This window comes from Malaclemys terrapin, chromosome 1 (genome assembly GCF_027887155.1).
Source record: "Malaclemys terrapin pileata isolate rMalTer1 chromosome 1, rMalTer1.hap1, whole genome shotgun sequence".
In the NCBI taxonomy this organism is placed as follows: Eukaryota; Metazoa; Chordata; order Testudines; family Emydidae; genus Malaclemys; species Malaclemys terrapin.
In genome coordinates, this window is record NC_071505.1 from 94,727,552 (window position 1) to 94,748,416 (window position 20,865).

General features: G+C 50.5%; 1 protein-coding gene across 1 annotated transcript; it reads right to left on the reverse strand.

The window, feature by feature from the left end:
* Window positions 1–815: 815 nt before the first annotated feature.
* NCF4 (neutrophil cytosolic factor 4) lies at window positions 816–17,094 on the reverse strand. The gene is made up of 10 exons (XM_054032165.1): window positions 16,924–17,094; window positions 14,458–14,542; window positions 12,968–13,121; window positions 12,577–12,647; window positions 11,866–11,993; window positions 10,203–10,260; window positions 6,657–6,755; window positions 4,533–4,663; window positions 4,356–4,421; window positions 816–1,484 (listed from the first exon to the last, which is right to left on the reverse strand). Exons 1-10 carry the CDS (start codon window positions 16,953–16,955, stop codon window positions 1,250–1,252), a joined length of 1,059 nt encoding a protein of 352 aa, XP_053888140.1. The 5' UTR covers window positions 16,956–17,094; the 3' UTR covers window positions 816–1,249.
* Between the last annotated feature and the right edge of the window lie 3,771 nt (window positions 17,095–20,865).

The window sequence follows — 20,865 nt, forward strand, 5'->3', positions numbered from 1 at the left end:
GCACTTTGGCCTCCCTTTTTAGTCACTGAGCAATTTTTTCTCCCCCACACCATGTACCTTGGAACAGCAGAACTCGTAATGGTTAATTATTGAGGGTGGGAGATAATCCTCCCATAGTTACCACTGGCTACATTTTAACGTCTTCTACTTGCAAACCTCTGGCATTCCACTGCAGTCAGCTCATTCTGACCTAATCCCACTGACAGATAGTGGGGAAACAGCCCTAATTCATGCCCAGAATCAGTTCACAGCTGCGGGCAAAATAATCAATAGTTCCAAGCCTGGGGGTGGGGCTGGGGCAACTGGGGGAAAGAGAGGGCCCCTCTCCCCCTTGCAAACTGTGGCAAGTAGATGATCTGGGTAGGGCCAGCAGGAAGGAACAAACACTAGAAGCCCCTGGGTTCCCTGAGGAGCCATGTCAGACAGGACAGCCATGTGCAGATCCTAAACAACCATTGCACCCCCAGCCAGGGGATAGTGTTACTGTGTGATGCCTTCTCGCCAGCCATGGTTCATTGCCTCCCTTCTGAGGGACTCTTTCCCATTTGGATTTACTATCTGTGGAGTGGACCTGGACATCAGAGAACACCGACCCTGAGATGTTGGCATCTTCATGCCCCCAGAGAGACATTGCTGTGGGAGATGGGGCTTAGACAAGCAGGAACAGATTGTCATAAAAGCCCCCGAAATTATCCTCCTCACTGTAGGGTAACCCAGCAGCATGGTGAATCCCAGGGGCCATTTGGGGTCCCCCTGCAGCCTTCCCATTCCCTTTGGTGGTGTTCAGTGATCACTCAGTGCTAAAGGCATTAGACAGAGCTCTGCTTTATTCCATGACCAGTTCCAGTCGGCCCCATGACAACAGTTGGAGCTTCTGCTGCGCTCCACCCAGATTTCATGCTGGGGCGCTCAGCCCGTAAAGGCACATAGTCCACAATAGCACATCTTCTCTTCCCAGCCAAAACAACACTTCAAACCCAACACTGACACACAGTTACAATTATTTATATCCAGCTTACTAACATTTACTAACAATGTCCAATTAGTCTTTGAGGGCTTGCAGGCTCCCCTGACACCTCAGCACTTCTGCTCTCAGGCAGAAGTAGGTCCACTTGTTCTGGTTGTTCCATGTCCCAGAGCACCAGTATCTATCCTGCTGTGATTGTTGCCTGTCTCAAGCCTAGTTAAAAGAAATCGGTACAGTGGATGGAGGGGTGCAGCCACCAGTTGAAACAGCTCCCTGTGGCAGTCACTGTCCTTTTATTGCTAGTGCCTGACTAGTGCCTCCTGCTGGGCTGGTGTTGTAGACACTGAGGTCATCTTGGCGGGTGATGTGCAACTTCCAGGGGAAAAAATGCTTCTCGGAGGGCCGTCTCCTGCCCTGAGACACCATGAGTTCAACATCCTGGTCAGAGACCAGACGGATCAGGTCACCCTCTGAGTCCCGGTAATTCAGAACAATGTCATCACGGTCAAACTCTCTCCTAGGAGAGGAAAAAAGGATTCAAACAATGCCAGGAAGATACTGCATATTGGTGTACGAGAGACAGCAGCCCTCTAAGGAGAGCTCTAAAGAATGGCAGCACACCCAGCTTTTTGAAGATATTTAACCCTTCCCAAGGCAATGAATGAGAGGTGTCAGATTCTTAACAACAAGACTTTACACTATCAGCTGTCCCCATACTGCATAGTGTATTAACATTATACAGATATGAAGCTGAGGCCGGGGGTCTCTTTGCTCTTCACTCCAACACTGGCCTCTGCGGGTACATCTGCAGTAGGCCATTACTTATTGAAAATGGTTGCCAGCAATGCATCTCACTAATGCAGGGGTGGGCAAACTTTTTGGCCCAAGGGCCACATCTGGGCATGGAAATTGTATGGCAGGCCATGAACGCTCATGAAATTGGGGGTTGGGTGTGGGAGGGGGTGAGGGCTTCGGCTGGGGATGCAGGGTTGGGGGTGCAGGAGGGTGCTCTGGGCTGGGACAGAGGGATCTGGAGGGTGGGCGAGGGATCAGGGCAGGGGGTTGGGGCGCAGGAGGGAGTCTGGGGGGACAGGCTCTGGGTGGCGCTTACCTCAAGCAGCTCCCGGAAGCAGCGGCATGTCCTCCCTCTGGCTCCTATGCAGAGACGCGGCCAGGTGGCTCTGCGCGCTGCCCCGTCCACAGGTGCTGCCCCTGCAGCTCCCATTGGCCACAGTTGCCAGCCAATGGGAGCTGCAGGGGCAGTGTGCGGAGCTCCCTGGCTGCCCCTACGCGTAGGAGGGGACATGCCACTGCTTCTGGGAGCCGAGCAGAGCCCCAGCATGCGCGGAGCAGGGCAAGCCCCCAACCCCACTCCGCGGCTGGAGCTCGAGGGCCGAATTAAAATGTCTGAAGGACCGGATGCAGCCCCCAGGCCGTAATTTGCCCACCCCTGCACTAGGGACACGCTATAGAGTTTAGCTGCTAGTAGACAACAGTGTTTCAAACACCATTACAGAAAGTCAGCTAGACTGCTAGGGACAGGTGAATTTGCAATTGGAGCAGTTAGGAGGCAGGAGTAGTATTGCCTACTGAATGTATCTGTAATTCCACTGTCATTCAAAATTAAGTTATAATGCTTCTTCTACTATCCCTTTCAGAGGTTGGGCAAACATGTGGGGGATGCTACACCAGCAGCTCCTAGATAAGTGGCTCAACAAAGAACTGCTCTACAGTAAGTAAAATAGTTTATTGGTTTAATATTTGTTTGCAGTGTTGGTGTAGCCTCGTTGGTCCCAAGGTATGAGAGAGACAAGGTGGGAGAGGTAATATCTTTTTTTGGACCAACTTCTGTTGGTGAGAGAGATGAGCTTTCAAGCCACACAGCATTCTCTCTCAGGTCTATTGGTCTACTGATTTAATAGTGTATTAAAACGATTTAAAATTGGTAAATTCATAAACAACTCCTTTCCCCCTTGTTTGTTTCCTTTACAAGTAGGGTGACAAGACGTCCTGACAAAATCATGACTGTCCCGATATTTAGACATTTGTCCCATCGGTCGGGCCGCAATTTGTCCCGAAATTTCGCACTCCGGTGTTTTTTTGCTCCGCCGGTGACCCGCCCCCGCCATGTGTCCTCTTTCTTTTTATCATCTGGTCACCCTATTTACAAGAGTGGAAGAAAACTGGCCCGTGTTTGATTTTTAATATTCCAAGTTTTAAAACTATAGTGAAGTTCTATTTCCTCCTACTGCCATGTGTCCAGCTTGTTATTTGTGGTATTGTCCATCACACCAAGCCAGCTGATGGATGGCTCAGTGGCTCGCAGGCCTGCTAAAACCACATTGGAGAGAACAAGGCAAGTCAAGACCAAAGGGAGGTGTTAACAGAGTGCAGAGAGGTCACTGATCAATAGTGTTGTCAACTCTCTCAGTTTTATCGCAAGTTTTTCTTAAAGCCCCAGCTCCTGGAGTCATTTGATTACATGGGAATCTCAGACCTCATGCTTGAGAAAATAATCTGAAAATGTGACCCTTCTCAAATGCCAGAAGGTAAATAAAAAAAACCCTCCAACATTTATGATTGAAGTCTCAGGAGTCTCAAGCCAATCTCACAATCTTGAGGGCCTGGACTCATTATTTCTGTAAGCCTAGGGCTGGCAAGTTTAGGGTTGAGTGGGGAAAAGCATTGGTGGGCTGAGCTGGGAGAACCAGCCACGCCTATGTGACTGCAATGCCTGTGAGTTCCAGGCACACTGGACTAGCAAAAGGGGGCAGGGATGTTGGGGATGACTGTTCAGTGCCTCGCCCAATGGGGTCCTGGTCTATAACTAGGGTTCCAGGCACTACGACAATACAAATCATAAACAGGGCAGGCAGAGACCTTATCAAGACTTGCTCAGTGGAGGTGCACACTCAATGATGCTGGCAACACTTGTAAAAATAAGAGCATTTTATGTGCATTGCAGATGTCTCCACGGGTGGTGGCAATGCCTTTTCCCTCCTGTGTAGATGAATGTCTAGGGTGGCTGGACAGTGGTGTCCCACATCCCAAGGATGTCAGAGAAGAGGACTGAGGCTGGGAGTGTGTCCTAGAGTCCCATAGCTAGAAACAATGACAAGACTCTGCCCAGGTCCAGTTGGCTTGAGCACATGGGATCCAGTCATTGGGTCCCTTCACAACAGACTAGGGACCATACAGAGTGGTACTGGGCCAGGTTGTGACAACTGCCAACTGTCCAGGATAATAGGGAAGAGTATGTCAAGCCCAGAACACTGGGATGGCTGGATGGATCCTAACACAGCCAGGAGTGGGAGGAACTTAGGAAATATGCCTGGGAGTGAATCTCTGCATCCAATAGTGGCTGCACCTCCATCTGCCTGTACTGTACCTCATTAATGACATAAGGTCCTTGAACAATGGGGTGCTGCTCAGGTCCTCTTCCACTGATATGTCCCTAGAAGAGGGAAAAGACATTGTCATCTCATATGATCAGAGCAGATCCCTGACTGGGCTGCAGGAGTCTGGACATCTCTCCAGCAGTCACCTGAAAGCATCGTCTCCTTACCTGATGATGCTGACAGTGTCATCTTGGTAATAGCAGCGCAGCCAATTGATAGTGCCCTCCTCCGGGGGTAAGTCTTGAATGATCTTCACAAAAGCACATGGGAAGATTCCGGTGGCATTGTGGACGGTTCCCTAAGACAAGTGGAAGGAAAAGAATGACAAAGAGGGCACTATTTTTGCTACATGTGATCTGCTGTGGAAATGTATGTCATTTCCATGGAGATAACCACCAGAATTCCCCAGATGTGGTCATGTAAGAACAGCCATACTGGGTCATACTAATGGCCCATCTAGCCCAGTATCCTCTCTCTGACAGTGCCCAGTGACAGATGCTTCAGAGGGCATGAAGAGAACAGGGTAATTATTGAGAGATTCATCCTCTGTCATCCACTGTCAGCTTGTGGCAGTCAGAGGTTTAGGGACACTCAGAGCATGGGGTTGCATCCCTGATCATCTTGGCTAATAGCCCTTGATGGACCTATCGTCCATGGACTGATAGAGTTCTTTTCTGAACCTAGTTGCATTTCTGGCCTTCACCACATGCCCTCGCAGTGAGTTCCACAGGTTGACTGCACATTGTGTGAAGAAGTATTTCCTTTTGTTTGTTTTAAACCTGCTGCCTATTAATTGGATGACCCCCAGTTCTTATGTTCTGTGAAGGGGTAACTAACACTTCCCTATGCACTTTCTCCACACCTTTCATGATTTTATAGGCCTCAGCCATACCACCCCTAAGACGTCTCTTTAGTCTAATCCCTTTTCATTTTTGTTGCCTTTCTCTGTACCCTTTCCAGTTCTAATACAGTACATCTTTTTTGAGATGAGTTGACCAGAACTGCCTACAGTATTCCAGGTGTGGGCATACAATGGATTTTTATAATGTCATTATGATATTTTCTGTCTTATTATCTCTCTCTTTCCTAATGGTTCCTAACATTCTGTAGCTTTTTTGACTGTTGCTGCACACTGAGTAGATGTTTTCAAAGAACTATAAATAATGACTCCAAGGTCTTTCTTGAGTGGTAACAGCTAATTTAGACCTTATCATTTTTGTATGTATAGTTGGGATTATATTTTCCAATGTGCTTTGCATTTATCAACACTGAATTTCATCTGCTAACTTGTCACCCAGTCACCCAGTTTTGTGAAATCCCTTTGTAATTTCACAGTCAGCTTTGGACTTAACTATCTTGAGTAGTTTTGTATCATCTGCAAACTTTGCTACCTCACTGTTTTCCTCACTTTTCCAAATCATTTATGAATATGTTGAACGCACTGGTCCCAGTAGAGATCCTTGGGGGACCCAGATATTTACCTCTCTCCACTGTGAAAGCTGACCATTTATTCCTATCCTTTGTTTCCTATCTCATAACCAGTTATTCATCCATGAGAGGACTTTCCCTCATTATCCTATGGCTGTTTACTTTGCTTAAGAGCCTTTGATATAGGACCATGTCCAGGGCTTTCTGAAAGTCCAAGTAGACTATATCAACATAATGAGATGAGTGCAGTGGAAGTGACCTGATGTCGTACCTATAACAGGAATATTGAACTAGGTGGTTGGCTACAGAAGGACTGGGGCAGTGTATGATATACAAACATCAGATACTTCCCCATGAAGGCTGTCCTCTTATAGAAAGCAGAGATACCGTATCAGCAGACATCCTGCATGCTCCCGCAGCCCAGTCTCATTACCTCCCCATAGTGTCCAAGTCCCCCCAAAACAGGGCAGTGCAGGTGGGGCTGGAGGGCAGTGTGTCACAAATAATGCAAACACAAGCAATCACATCTGAACAGGAGTTTCCTTCTCTTTTCTGTGGCCTGTGTGTGTTCTACTCATCTCTACATACTCTAGAGTGCACTACAGGCAAAGAGAGTACAAGTGAAACACAAGCGCCAGAGGAGAGGAAACCTAAAATCCAAACAGAGCCTAGAAAGGAAGGACCCTGGAATATGGAGATAGAAGCTTAATCCCAGATCCTCAAAATTATTTAGACTACTAATTTCCATTGAAATCACTGGAAGTCAGGATGAGGGATCTGGGCCTTAGTCTCTCATGGACTAACGTCAGATGTACCCTGAGAGCTCAGAAACTCTAGCATAGCCCCAGTAACCTCAGTCTTACCTCTAGCCAATCTTTGTTGATCCTGCTGAGTAGATAGATCAAGTCTCCCTTCTTGAAGTTCAACTCCAGTGTACTGGTTCCAAGAAAGTCAAACAGTGCCTGGGGGAAATAATCACCATTTCAATGATAAATTCAGAGTTACAGAACTCTGCTTTCCTGCTTTTCCTGTGAATGCGCCGGACAGGGAAAGGTTATTTCCCTGTAACTCACATTCTTGGGAGTATATTGCCTAATAGATCCCTGCTATTGAGATGCACACGGAGAGCTGGAGCAATCAGGAAAGCAGGGAGAGTTGGAGCAGCATGCACTTCCCATCACAGATCCAAATGTTTGCGCAAGGTCATATAGGGAACTGGAGCCCCAAGCCCCTCAGATCCTTTCTGCTATTCAGAACAACAAATAAAGACTGAGCGCTCAGAAGATGGTGGTTCTCATAAAGGAGGATAGACACCGGATCCCCTCTCGCTAGTGACTTATATAAATAACTCTCTAAACAGGCTTTTATAAACTACATAAACGATAGTAACTATTAATAAAAAAAGGGTACAGATGCCATGGAGAATGACTGAGCCAAGAGCTGCTGTCTTCAGCAGTTGAAAAGGATCTCAAAGCAACTGAGCCCATAGTTTTTAATAGCCTTAATCTGAACATTCAGATCTGCCAGAGGGCAAAACCATGGCCCAAACAATTTCTGTTTTTGAGACAATTCCGAGCTGCTAGTGCCCAGGTATGGAAGTGTGCATCCCCAGAGCAGGGCAGTTCAAAGGCAAAGTCTCGCTGGAATCCCTTTGTTCCAGAATACATTCTGCGTAAACCTTTCCATGGCATTTCCCCTTGGCTGCAGCCTCCTTTCCTTTGTGTGGGGGTGTTTTGATTGGCTAGCTCCCAGTACCAAAAGAAAGGGGAAGGGTTGATGGGAAATCAGGACCCTGAGACTGACAGTCCCCAGGAACAATGGGGAGAGGCCAATGCTCCAGGCCAGCCTGATTGACAGGGCGGGCAGGTGAGTCAGGAAGCCGAGGCCCTGCAGGCCAGACTTGGAGGGGGATCGTAACCCCGATGGGGCAGGGGCGATGCTGGGAAGAAGGGTCCTGCCACCCAGAGCCTGAAAGCGTGTGGCCACTGCCAGAGCAAGTGTCCGACCCGCAGCATCCCTGCAGTACAGGGCCAGAGGCCTGGGACTTGTGAGGAACAGACTGAACTTCCCTGACATTCCAGAGACGCTGGTTGTGACATCCCCGTGCCACAGAGCGGGGTGACGGGTTTTCCTTTAACCTTTCCCGTTTTTCCTGATTTTTTTAATTGATTGCTGTTCAATAAATTGTATTTGCTTTGAACTATATGTAATGATCAGTGGGTCAGGGAAGCATCCAGTGCAGAGAGAGCACCCCGGAGTGGGGACACCCTAGCCCCTGCCCTAAGTGACCATGACAAGGTTGGGGGTCGAGCCCCCCAGGAATCCTGGGCCCAGACTCGTTGGGGTTACGAGGACTCTGCCACACGGGAGAGTGGAAGGGGAGCTCTTGAGGTCAGGCAGGGAGCGAGGACTCAGATCCTTTCGCTAGCCCATTTCACCGGGGTAGTGTATAAGCCAGGAAAGTTCCCCACAATAGCAGGACCATTCCCCCGCTTACATAATATGCAGGGCCCCTTGACTGGGGGCATCTCCCTGCGCTGGGCCTGCTGCCCAGGGTCCCTCCTCGCTCTCCCCAGCTGCTCACTGCACTTGGCTCCGGACAGATCCAGCCCCAGCCCCACTCTGCCTCCAGCTCCCTGCGCTGCTTTTCTGGCCCTGGTTGCTGCAGCTCCCCTCCCAGCACAGGTCGGCTCTGTGGGCTGCTTCTGTGACTCTGCTCCCAGCTCTGACCTGCTTCCTGGGCTGCTTTCCTGGCCCCTCTGGCTGGCACAGCTCTGCTCCCAGCTCAGCTTTGGCCCTGCTTTCTCCTTAACTCAGCCCCACTCTGTCTGACCCAGGCAATTCCAGCTCACACGGAGGACAGGACCCTCCCTGACTCCCTCATTAGCCTGCCCACCCTGTCAATCAGGCTGACCTGGAGCATTGGCCTCTCCCCATTGCCCCTGGGAACTGTCAGTCTCAGGGTCCTGATTTCCCATCGACCCTGCCCCTTTCTTTGGGTACTGGGAGCTAGCCAAACAGAACACCCCCACTGAGTTTTAGTAAGGGGACAACATTGGTCTTAGCGAAGCAAGAGGATACCAACATATTCCACCCTGGGGCCCCAAAAAAGAAGCTTAGTGTCTCTCTTAAGAAGGGCCTCCCAAAGAGGCTTCAGAGTGTAAGTGTCTTGTGTCTTGGCAGAGGGAAAAAAACACTTCAACTCAGGAAAAAACTCTGAGCCGCCTCTGCTTGCTCAAACAGGAAAGTGCAGGCGTCCAGCCGCATGCCCTGGAGAGACCCCACTTCCTGCTAGTGACAGAAGGGAATGCAGTCAGCCTTACAAATACCCAACGGGAGCTGCGGCTGAGGAAGGAGTGTCAACTCTTCTTTCCCAAAGCCAGGAAAGATTATTTTTAAATCAGCTGGAAACATCCAAATCGCCATCAAATGGCAGATTCAAAATCCAGTTTCAAAGTTTTCTACCCAATTAAAAGGGAAGCGGTGGGGGAGGGGGGCAGGAACTTGCCATCCCCTTTGTTCTTCTCCTTTTCCCTTTGCTCTTCCTATTTTCCATGTATCTTCCTAGATTTTGAGTCTCTTTCCCAATGCCCAACTTTTCCCTAGGACTATTAGCTCTGTAAGTGTTTCCCCCTTTCACGAGGTTTCAGTTTATTGAAACGTTCTCTTTTCCCCCAAACCCCTCTCTCCCCATGAAATCTCTGGTCTGATTCAGCCTTGTCCCATCTACTTTTACCTTCCCTGTTTTATCTCCCTCCCTCCTTTCCCCCACTCTTTCACATTCTCTCCCCGCCCCTTTCCATTTGTAAGAGCTTCCCCTTCTCAGCTTAGGTCTGAGGACTGGATTTTCCTCGCTCTTCCAGTCCTGGTGATGAGAATGCCGCAGGCCCCGATTCAGAGCATTTAAGCACATGCTTATCTTACAGCAAGCAATGGGACTTAAATACATACTTCAGGCTAAGCATGTGATTAAGTGCTTTGCTGAATCGGAGCCTGAGAGTGAGTCTGTGGGTGACCCCCTCTAAATACAGAAAAGTTGGCAGTGAGTTCTCTCTGTTCTGTCATTTCTGAGATTCAGCTATTATTGATCCTCCAATAAGACCCTCCTGTTATTCAACTGAGAGGGGGAATTCAGTCAGTGTGTGTGTGTGTGTCTCTCTCTCATATATATATATCTATATATATATCTATATATATCTTCAGTCCTCTGCTTCACCCCATGCTGGTCTCTCCTACCCTTCCCCTCTCCTGCACTGGAGTGAGAGGAATTTCCTATCTATGCTTATTGCATTTTCCCTCCTCCCGCAACACATGAACCTCTCCCAAGAACGGCACAGATGTAATAAGAGATCCCTGAGTGGAAAAGCAGCTTTGTTTACAACCTGCTGCATGCTGCACAGGGCACCCACCTCAGCCCGCGGGGCTGCCATGCGGTCAAAACCAGGCTCCTGGTGCATAATGCTTTTGCTGCAGAGGAAGGAGACAATGGGAAGGTAAACACCCCTTTCTAGTGGTAAGAAAAGCATCTGAATAGCACAGTCTTTGCTTCCTCACCCTCTAGGAGGCAGGTGATCCAAGTCACTTTACAAAGCACCAGAGTATCTGTGCACGACATGCGAGTCAAGCAAATAGACGCAGACACGACTACATTAACCCCAGTGTTCTCAGCTCTGGTGTGTCACAGCAGCAAACCTTCCCTGGCAAAGCCCTCTGCTGAGCACAGAGGGGAATTCAAACCGTATACTCAGTCTTAGATCTCCCTTACCAACCCCGCTCTGGAGGAATCCCTCCCTCCCGCTGTGCTGAGCGGGGAAGTCAGACTTGTCTAGGGTTACCACATTTTGAGTGTCCAAAAAGAGGACACTCCACGGGGCCCCGGCCCTGCCCCCAGCCCCGCCCACGCCCTAACTCCACCCTTCTCCAAAGTCCCCGCCCCAACTCTGCCCCTTCCCCTGCTTCCCGCGAACATTTGATTCGCGGGAAGCCTGAAGCAGGTAAGGGAGGGGGTGGGGGGAGGAGGCGCGGCCCAGTCTGGCCCCCCCGGCGTCTCCAGCCTGGGTCGGCTCGGGCCCTGGGGTGCCGGCCCCGGGCCAGCCCCCGGCCGAGCACCCCCGGCCCGCCCCAGCACCGCTGGCCCGACCCCGGCCCAGCACCGCCAGTCCCCAGCCTGGCCCCCAGCTTAGCACCCCCAGCCCCCGGCCCAGCACCCCCGGCCCCGGCCCCCAGCCCAGCCCCCGGGCCGGCACCGCCGGTTCCCGGCCCCCGTACCGCCGGCCCCGCACCCCCGGCCCAGCACCGCTGGCCGCCGGCCCGGCCCCGCATGTCCCGATTTTCCCGGACATGTCCGGCTTTTGGGGATTTCCCCCCGGACGGGAATTTGAGGCCCAAAAAGCCGGACATGTCTGGGAAAATCCGGATGTATGGTAACCCTAGACTTGCCCTGGAGAGCTAGTTAGTTCCCTTGGAAAAATCTCAGCCTTAAGGATTGTGTTAATTCAACATACACACACACACACACACACACACACACACACACACGGGGTTGAGAGGGGAATTCATTCTCCTTTGTTCTACACAGCGCAGATCTCCTGTGGGATCCCAGCGCTGCTCTGGAGGATAGGCCCCTGCTCCGGTGAGGCATGGGGACCAATTGAGTCTCCACATTCATTTAAGATCTGATCCAACTGCTGTTGAGGTCAATCGCAAAACTCCCATTGACTTCAGCAGTGCAGGATCAAGCCCCCAACCCTGGCCTGCCCACACCACACACAGCTCCCTACAGAGATCACCGGGACAGAGTCACTAGCGCAATGAGTGGGGCACCATTTTAAAACAGTGCCGATGGCCTTTCAGCATTTCTCTTGCCTTAGACAGAATGCAGCCTGAATACTGGAGGGTTTTAGCTACTGAGGGTGGGAACAGTCCAGTTTACATGGCACAGACAAGCAGTAGAGTAGGACTTGACTGACTTATTGGGGGACACACTTGGACTCCCCAATTCCCTCTCCCCAAAGGGCGCTGGACACCCTCCCTTCGAGCAGGCACCCAAGAGGAAACACATCAGAGGCTTACATTCGGCGAGTGCGTGGGCGAAGCCGCCGCAGCCCCTTCGGCACCTGCTCGCAGTCAAACTCCGACTGGTAGAAAAACAGTCGCAGGTCTTCATCCATCAGCACCCAGCTGGGCAGGCAGAGCAGCTTCTGTGTCGGGGAGACAAGGGAGCAGAGTAACAGCAGTGGGAAAGATCCGCCCTGTATGTTACCTGGGTAATGGAAACATCTCTCCAATCTACCGACACACAGAGGAGGTACATCACTGTCAGAAATCCCCCTGCTAAGCGGGACAGGGTTGAGCAGCTTCTGGTTTTGCCTCTATTCACTGGCCTTGGCCAATGTGTTGCCAGTGTGCCTGATTTACTCCAGGGACATTCACCCTCTTCCTGTCATCCCCCCACCCGAGAATCACAGCAATTTCTGTGGGGAGAGGGCAGAGCTGGGCAGTGGAAGGCTCCCTATCACTGCCTATCAGCCCATCAGCTGCTGCAGGCCCCAGTCAGCCACTCATTTAATACAGGGCCCATAATCAACCTGCACACGAAGGAGTTCTCTCCCCAGTGTTATGGTGCCTCGGGAAAGTAGGGTGTCCCAGGGTGAGCACCATAAAGAGAGCCAGGTACCCCCTGCTGGGGTGGACATAGCTATCCAAGATGATTTCAAATGGGACCTATCCAAAGCATTGACTCTGTATGCCCACAGCAACCTCAACTCTAAGTTGAAGCTTTACCTTCATGTAAATATTGAGGATAGGAATCCGGCTCTCTGCAATCTCCTTTTTCGCACCAACATAAACCTTTCCTGGAAAGCACAAAACCAACAAACCATAAGAGTTACCAAAAAGAAAATAGGAAGGAAGCAACATGCCAGTAGCATCCGAGACAAGAAATACAGGCGAAAGGATTTCCAGCTTTCCACATGTCAGTGTCCCTTGCTGGAGGAGATCCCTCAGCCACTGCACCTGCACTGATCTCTACAACACCCATTGCTGGGAGCTGGTTCTCACAGCCAGCACTCCGGCATCCTTCCCTACAATGAGCTCCACTAGGAGAAGCTTGGATTGGAATAACTACTAAGGATGTCTAGGAGCAGACACGGGGCTGCATTCGACAACAGCGTACCTGGCAACACGGGGAGGGTGAAGGCAAAGGTGTTGCTTTTATTCTCTGCCCCATATCTCTCCTCTAGCTTGCTATGCAGGGCGTAGAACTGGCGGTAGCGGCGGAAGATCAAGTATCTGCCGCCTCCTTTTGTCTTCACCTCAATGACAAACACCTGAAGGGGAAGAGGGAGTGAGGGTCACATGCATACCTAATAAGATCTACAGAGTGCAAGTGAGGCACAGAGCAAATGCGTATAGCCAGCCGTCCACTGTCTGGGCTGTTTTCTCAGGAGGCTGGAGCTGAAGGGAAGCCTTCTGTTAAGAACCTGGCATTTTGGGTGCTATAAAATAATAACCATGCCAGGCTGATTTTGCCTGTGTCCCCAGGTTTCCCATGGATCATGTCACTGTGACTGCTTGATGGCATAGTAGGAAACAAACAGCAAACCTGGGAGGATTTGAGGCATTAGATAATGCTAACAAGAATACTTTACTCTCCTATAACACCTTCCATCAGAGGGCAGGACACCACTTTATGGCTGCCATTTGACAGGTGGGGAAATTAAGAGATTAAAGATAATATTTTCAAGCTTGGGTGCCTTGGACATCTTAAATCCCCGTTTAGGCCCCTAATTTAAGGTCCTGGTTTTCAGAGGTCCTGAGCATCCATAACTCTCGCTGACTTCAAGCGCACAAGTTTGAACATTCTGGCCTAGGAGCCTTGTCCTTGGTCATGCAGCAAGTCAGCGGCAGAGTCAGAAACAGTGCCCAGATTTCCTGACTCCAGGTCCCCTGCTCCAACCACCAGAAAGTACTCCCGCCGATTTCCCAAACAGATTGGTTTGCTATGATTAATGGACGGCCTGATTCCCAAGCATTGAACCTGTGCCAAGTGGCACCCAGTCACTCCCAGGAGACTTAAGCAGATAGCAGCCAAGACTTATTGCAGCCGAGTCTAAACCCTGCAGTCCCTCAGTGAGAGATCGGTGGTCAATGCCTCTGGCAAGAGGAGCCTACCCAGCAGAGGGCATACTGAGCTGGCCTCATCCAGAGCTCACTCTTCGCACATCTCACGCCCCTCATTCCTCCTTCCCTCCCGTTCTCCTCCCTGGTGCTCCAGTGATTCACTGTCCAGATCGGACATCCTCTTCTGTGGAGGAGGGAGCTTCCTAATTTGCATGTGCCAGGATAGGCTATTCCCTGTCAGACTCTCTATCCCCATTGAATCTCCTAAACAAGGCTATGGAAAGACTTAGGAAACAGGCAGTGCCAAAGAGCCCATCACTGTCAGGCAACACCCACAGGTACTTGGATTGTCAGGGTGCACCTGAGACAGACATCTCCCCATTCCAGAGGAAGGCAGGCCCCACCCGACAACATGGAGACCAGAAGGCTGTATAGACAGCAGGTCATGCCTAGCGGCATCAGGCCAGGCAGGTTGCATCCTATTTCCCTGACCCAATGCTGAGCCAGTCACGCCTGTGAGCACATGGAGAGTCTCTCTCTTACATAGTAACTGGTGAAGCCACTCTTCTCTTGGGCATCTGCAATGTTAGCGGAGACAGGCACCTCATTTGGAAGCTGGTCAAAGTCACTGAAAGGCAAGAGAAAAAAAGAGCTGGGTTACTACAGCTGGTGTTGACCTTTGGCACAAGCAAACTAATGGCTCCATGTAAGCTCTGCAACTCTTGGGCTGGTCCTATCTCCCTCGCAGGCAGTAGAGCCAGGTTGGGGAGGCAACATCTTGCTGCCAGGCACCAGACAGCAACAGAAGCAAGAAGAAGGCAACTCATGCCCCAATTTCTCTTTCTGGAAGCCTGGGACCCCACAAACTGCAAGGATGACTGTATAGACCTCTGAGGTCTGATTTTCAGGGGCATTGAATATGTACAACTCCAACTGAAGTCAGTGAGAGCTGTGGGTACACAGTGAGTCTGAAAATCAGCCCCCATGCTCTAAGGTCCAGCCACACCAGCAGGGCTACACACCAAAGGGTCTGGGTTAGCGCACTTTTGCTGGCAGATAACATTGTCTCGGGGCACATTCTCGACCATCCTACAGTGTCTAGAAAACTTGGTGTAAGGGGACTGTTGGCCCCTTTCTGAAACGTAGTGGGGTTTTTGGTTGGCCCTTTCCCAGGATCAAAAGAAAGGGGAAAGGCTGATGAGGAATCAAGACCCTGAGATTGACTGTCCTCAGGACCAATGGGGAGAGGCCAATGCTCCAGGTCAGGCTGATTGATGAGGCAGGCAGGCCAATGAGAGAGTCAGGAGCATGGGGTCCCGTCCTTCTCAGTGTGAGCTGGAGCTGCCTGCCCAGAAGGGCGGAGCTAAGGAGAGAGCAGCAGCCAGAGCCAGAGAGGGGTTAGAGGAGCAGCCCGGGGAGCTGAGCTGGAGGCAGAGCAGTAGCAGGGCTGGGGCTGAGGCAGAGTGGTGGAGCTGGGGCTGGAGCAGTCCAGAGCCGGGTACAGTGAGCAGCTGGGGAAAGTGAGGGGGACCCTGGGCAGCAGGCCCAGTGCAGGGAGACACCTCAGCCAAGAGGCTCTGCAGGCCAGACTTGGGGGGGTTGATCATAACCCCAACAAGGGGGGGGCTGATGCTGAGAAGAAGGGTCCTGCTGTCTACAGCCTGAGTGCCTGTGGCCTCCGCCAGAGCAAGTGTCAGACCTGCAGCATCCCTGCAGCACAGCCAGGGCCTGAGACGTGTGAGGAACAGACTGAACTGCCCTGACGTTCCAAAGACACTGTTTGGGACGTCCCCGTGCCACAGAGTGGGGTGACAGGTTTTCCTTTAACCTTTCCCATTTCTTACTTATTCTTTTTAATTGATTGTTGTTTAATAAATTGTATTTGCTTTGAACTATATGCAATGGTCAGTGGGTCAGGGAAGCATCCAGAGCAGAAAGAGCACCCCAGAGTGGGGACACCCTAGCCCCCCATGAATCTTGGGCCCAGCCTTGTTGGGATTACAAGGACTCTGCCACACAGCAGAGTGGAAGGGGAGCCTTTGAGGTCAGGCAGGCCTCCGGGTAAAGGGAGTGGGAGCAGGGACTCAGATCCTTCTGCTAGCTAAGTCCACTGGGGTAGTGTATAAGCCAGGAAAGTTCCTTACAATAGCAGGACCATTCCCCCACTTACATTAGGATAATGATTATAGACCAGTCTGCCTTGGCCTACGGTGAGCATGGGCACCTCTCTCACTTTTGTCTGTATACACAATAAATAGTAATCGGCTCACAGGTCTGACCAGACAATTTTCACCTTATTTTCAGGCCCTTCTCTGCCCAACCCCCTTGATAAAAACAGAGAAGCACAAATTCATTTGCCTCAGTCACATGCCACCATGTAAGAGCTCTCTGTGTGTTAAGCCTGAAGTAAAAGTGCTGGAGGACGAAGTGGAGGAGCAGTGGGAATGGGGAAAAGGTGGTTTCCAGTTCTAGCAAATGGAATACTTTCCCACTCAGCAAAGACTATGGAAGGGGGATCAAGTCACCCTTCTGCCATCAAACCCCAGAACAAGGGGCCTCTGGCGGTGGAGAGTCCACCCAGAAGGGCGTTGGAGTGGTGGAAGTTGCCCACAATCCCTTGCTCTTCTGGAGTTAGTCAGCACCACTCCAAACTTGGGAGGTGCCACCACTTGCTGTTAGAGCAGCCATGGGATGTACAGATGCTGTCCCAGCCTGCCTTTGCTGTGGAGCCCCAGCTGCAGTTTAAAGTTACCCTCCCCTGGTGGAGCTGCAGGGAGGACAAAGAGGCAAATACCCACTGCCCTCCCTGAATGGGAAGCTTTCCATGGGCCCCCCCGATAGCACCAGGGCGGCTATTCCTATTTAAAAATTGAGGGCTCCCACACGCACAAAGGAAGCCTAATGTTTTGGTGGCTGCAGCCACACCCAGGCAATGTCTCTTCAAAAAGGCCTGTGTCCAAGCAAAAGGGAAAGAGCAGAGTGGTAACGCAGTGTGTCTGGGGAACTCACCTCTTGTCTCGCAGCTGACGGGGAAGAGACATCCTTTCAGCTCCTTGGTGTCCAGGTGAGCTACAGAAAGGACCAGACCGTTCTCTCCTCTAGGGGACTGGGAGCAAACAGTGCCCCACCCCTGTGGTTCTGTTAGTCTGGATGTACTGGGAACCCTCTGCAGGGCCTCAGGGATCTCACTCTGAATACATCACTGTTAGCCTGTCATTTCCCGCCCCCACCAGATTGAGGAAGTGCTACAGAAAGAAAACCCATAAGCAGGGCAGCTTTATGATTGCAGCATGTGTGGCGAAACTGCCCTCCCCCCAGGTTAGGGAAGTGAAAGGTCAAATGGGAACGATGAGCCTGACTCATTACTGCCAGGTACCACACAAACAGTGGCCCCTGTGCAAAGGGACTGTCACAAGCTGCCAGGCCAACAGCATTTTACACTCTTTGCACTGGTGTCCCTATCTGCAGAGTGCAGAGCAGTGGAGAATCAGGCCCAATAAAAAACACCAGGGCAAGGCTGACTGGCATCGTGCAGAAATCTGGATCTCAGGAACTGGCAAAAAGCAGTTCATCTCCCCACCCCCCACTTGCCTCTCTGGATAATGACACGTGCCACCCAGAGAACAGAGTTGGGCCTAGGTTTTGTGTGGCTGTGTGTGAAATAACCCATGAGGGGCTTGTCCAGCTCGCTTCCCACTGATGTCCAAACTCCCACACATCCCTGTATCCACAGCACCCCTCCTCCCTGCCTGTGACCCCCTCAGGCTGTAGCAAATCCCTTACCTCTGAGTGAAGCTCTATAGCTCCTTGAGGATTCTCCCTTATATGGCCAGGAGATGGAGCCAACGTGCAGCTTTCCAAGCAGGGGTGGGAAGAGCTGTTATGAAATTCACCCCCTGCCAGAGCCCTTGGGCCCCAGAGTCAAACGGGGTCACGGACAGGGAACCAGCTGGGATGATGGGAGTGAGAAGTGGGACCCCTCAAAGGGCAGGGATTAATGCAGCTGCATAGGCCTAAAGCAGCAATTGCTGCTGAGACTCCTAGCCACAAGGATTCCTGTCACCCAAAGACGACCCTGCCTCCCCTACCACTGTCCACACAAGGTAATGACACACCACCTGCAGTGGGTGGGTTGGCAAAGCCTTAATGAGGAAAAGAGAAGGAAGGGTCATTTGCTAATGCTCCAGCAGTGTTGCAGCATAACCTGGCCCTTCTCCAGTTGAATAGCTTCCTCACACAGCCTCTCTGCCTCCCCGTGCACCTTCCTTTCTGTTTCAATCCTTGTCTCTCCTCTGCCTCCAAATTCAGTACAAATTTGGCTCCTTTTAATCCTCGTAGGGCCAACTGACAGAAAGTTTGGGGCTTGCATGGACCCAGCCAGCATGCTCCAGAGTGGAAACCTGCTTAAACCTGTTACAGTCAAGCTTGAATCTGCCTTGCAAAGAGAACTCTGCCCCTCCCCTGGATGCAGTTTCCAGAGATGAATGGGAAGCATCATTACAAGGAGTCCGAGCTGGACTGTGTTGGATTTTAGCTAGAAGAGGCTGATGGCTGCTGATCTCTGGGGATTGCAAAGAGAGACCCCCCAGGTTCTTTGCTGGGTTGTCCCTGCAATCCCCTCCCCTGTGCAGCTTGCATGAGCAGAGAGTACAGTGGCTACAGGGAAGAGATGTTGCACATAAGTATCCCTCTGGACCTTCATGCTCTACTGTTTGCTCTGTTTTCTCTGCAAGCCCTCCTGCATGTGCAGTGCTCAGGTAACCTGAGGAGGCAGACAGTATTCCCTTCCCTTCCCCTGGGGCGCCTGTTAATGGAGCTTCCTAACTGCCATCCTCTTGCTTCCTCCTGATACCCAGAGGGAAATGAGGCCAGATCACCTTGAACAGAAGCCTCAGTCACAAGAGTTGGGTCAGGAAAAATTAAAGGGGAACCTAAATTGGCAGTACATTGGGAAAGGAGCAGGGCCGGCTCCAGCATTTCTGCCGCCCCAAGGGAAAAAAAAAAATGCGGTGATGGGTGGTGGCAGTTCAGCAGCAGGTCCTTTGCTCCTAGAGGGAAGGAGGGACCTGCTGCCCCCGAATTGCCGGAGGTGCCGCCCCTCTCCCTTGGCCACCCCAAGCACCTGCTTGTTAAGCTGGTGCCTGGAGCCGGCCCTGGAAAGGAGACCCCAGGGCTTAGTGCAAAGGATTGGGAGTGGCACCAGTAGAGGGCATTCTCCATTGGATAGGTGGGGTATTTTGGTGAGGTATTTTTAAGATCATTGGACCTCATCTGCATGAACCATGTTTGACAAACATACAAGTTACATGCCATTTGAGAGAATGAGATGTAAGATAGACCAAAAGATGCTACCCCCAGGGAACAAAGGAGCCTAAAAAGGGCATGACGTGGTACACATGGCTTGTTCAGTTTTCACCAGTGCAATAGGGTGTTGCCTTCCAAGAGGGATTACCCGATATAATCCCCTCCAGCCACAGTGTAAAAAAAGGAAAGCAAGTCAAGACTGCTCAAGGCTACTGTAATCTGCACCTTTACTATGCTGTATGAGGCACTGCAGCCAATATCAACGCTAGCCTGGAATTCTTGGTAGACTCCGGGTACTTAAAGGATGTATTGGTGGTTAATATAATCCAAGGTTCTCTTGTCATACTGACCATACATATGACAAGGAACCACTATTCACTGGGATATGTGCCACTTGATGTTCAGGTATATTGAACTGAATGTGGGAGCACTGTTTTTTTTACAAATTGGTCTCTGAATGGGTCGAATTTCTTTTCTGAATATGGTCCTTGTTCATTTTACTCTGTTGCTGAATGTATTGACTCTTTATCTGATGACTGAATATAACCATAGACTGCTTTTCTAACACCATGTGCAGAGAGAAGCCAGCATTCCAGCACTCACCAGCATGCTCGGCCAAAATAACGTTGTACCTACCATACTATTAGACATAGTACATTGTTCTATCAGGATACGTGCATAGATGAATCATTTTGTATCAGCCACATCTGATTTACCTCAATTACTTTGTTTTTTTCCCCTTAGCCATTCATCTGCCATGGTTGTACTGTCTAGCTACTAATATCCCCAGCTCTAAGCCATTCTGCTACATAATATTAAGATTTCACATCCAGCTAGGTTTAGAAGATCTTTAATTATTGTTTTATTTGATCTCTGAATTATACCTCTGTGCATGTGCTGGACAAAAGCTGCATCAGCCCAGCTGGTAATGTCTACCTTACAATATTTAGTAGACGAGTTGACGTATTACCAGGTGGCTGCTTTGCAAGTTACTTCAGTAGAAGCTGCACCACATTCTGCCCAGGACTGCTGGTCTGATGGGCTTTCACTGGTACAGAATCAGGTATCCTCCTGGAGATATGCTTCAAGGTTAGCTGAAGGAGTCCATCAAGAAATCATAGATTCATGAATCATAAAGCCGGAAGGGATCACTGATCATCTAGCCTGACGTTCTGTATAACACCTTCCCTGAGTTAACTCCCATTTGAACTACAGCATATCTTTTAGAAAAACGTCCAATCTCGATTTAAAGATTTTTCCAGTGATTCCATGCTTTTGAAGCTGCTTTGTCTTTTTATGTTGCTCCAAAAGAGACAGAGTTGATCAAGCGAGCTGAATGTTTTTGTCCTCCTCAAGTAACATTGAATGGCTCCGTTCGCATCAGGCAGTGAGTGCATGATCCTTTCCATGTTACATTTCATGCTGGAAGAGGAGGATACACGAGAGACTACTGAATAATACTAAAGATGGAATTTTGCTTTGGATTGACACAGGGCACAATTTTCAAGATTGCTTTGCCAGGGTGCAACGCAGCTAGTGGGAATTTGCAGAAAAAGACTGCGGTTTCTCCCAGGCTTCTGGCTAAGGTAATCACAACCCAAAAACACTACCTTGAACAAAAGAAAATCTCAGGGCCTGGTTCTGCCA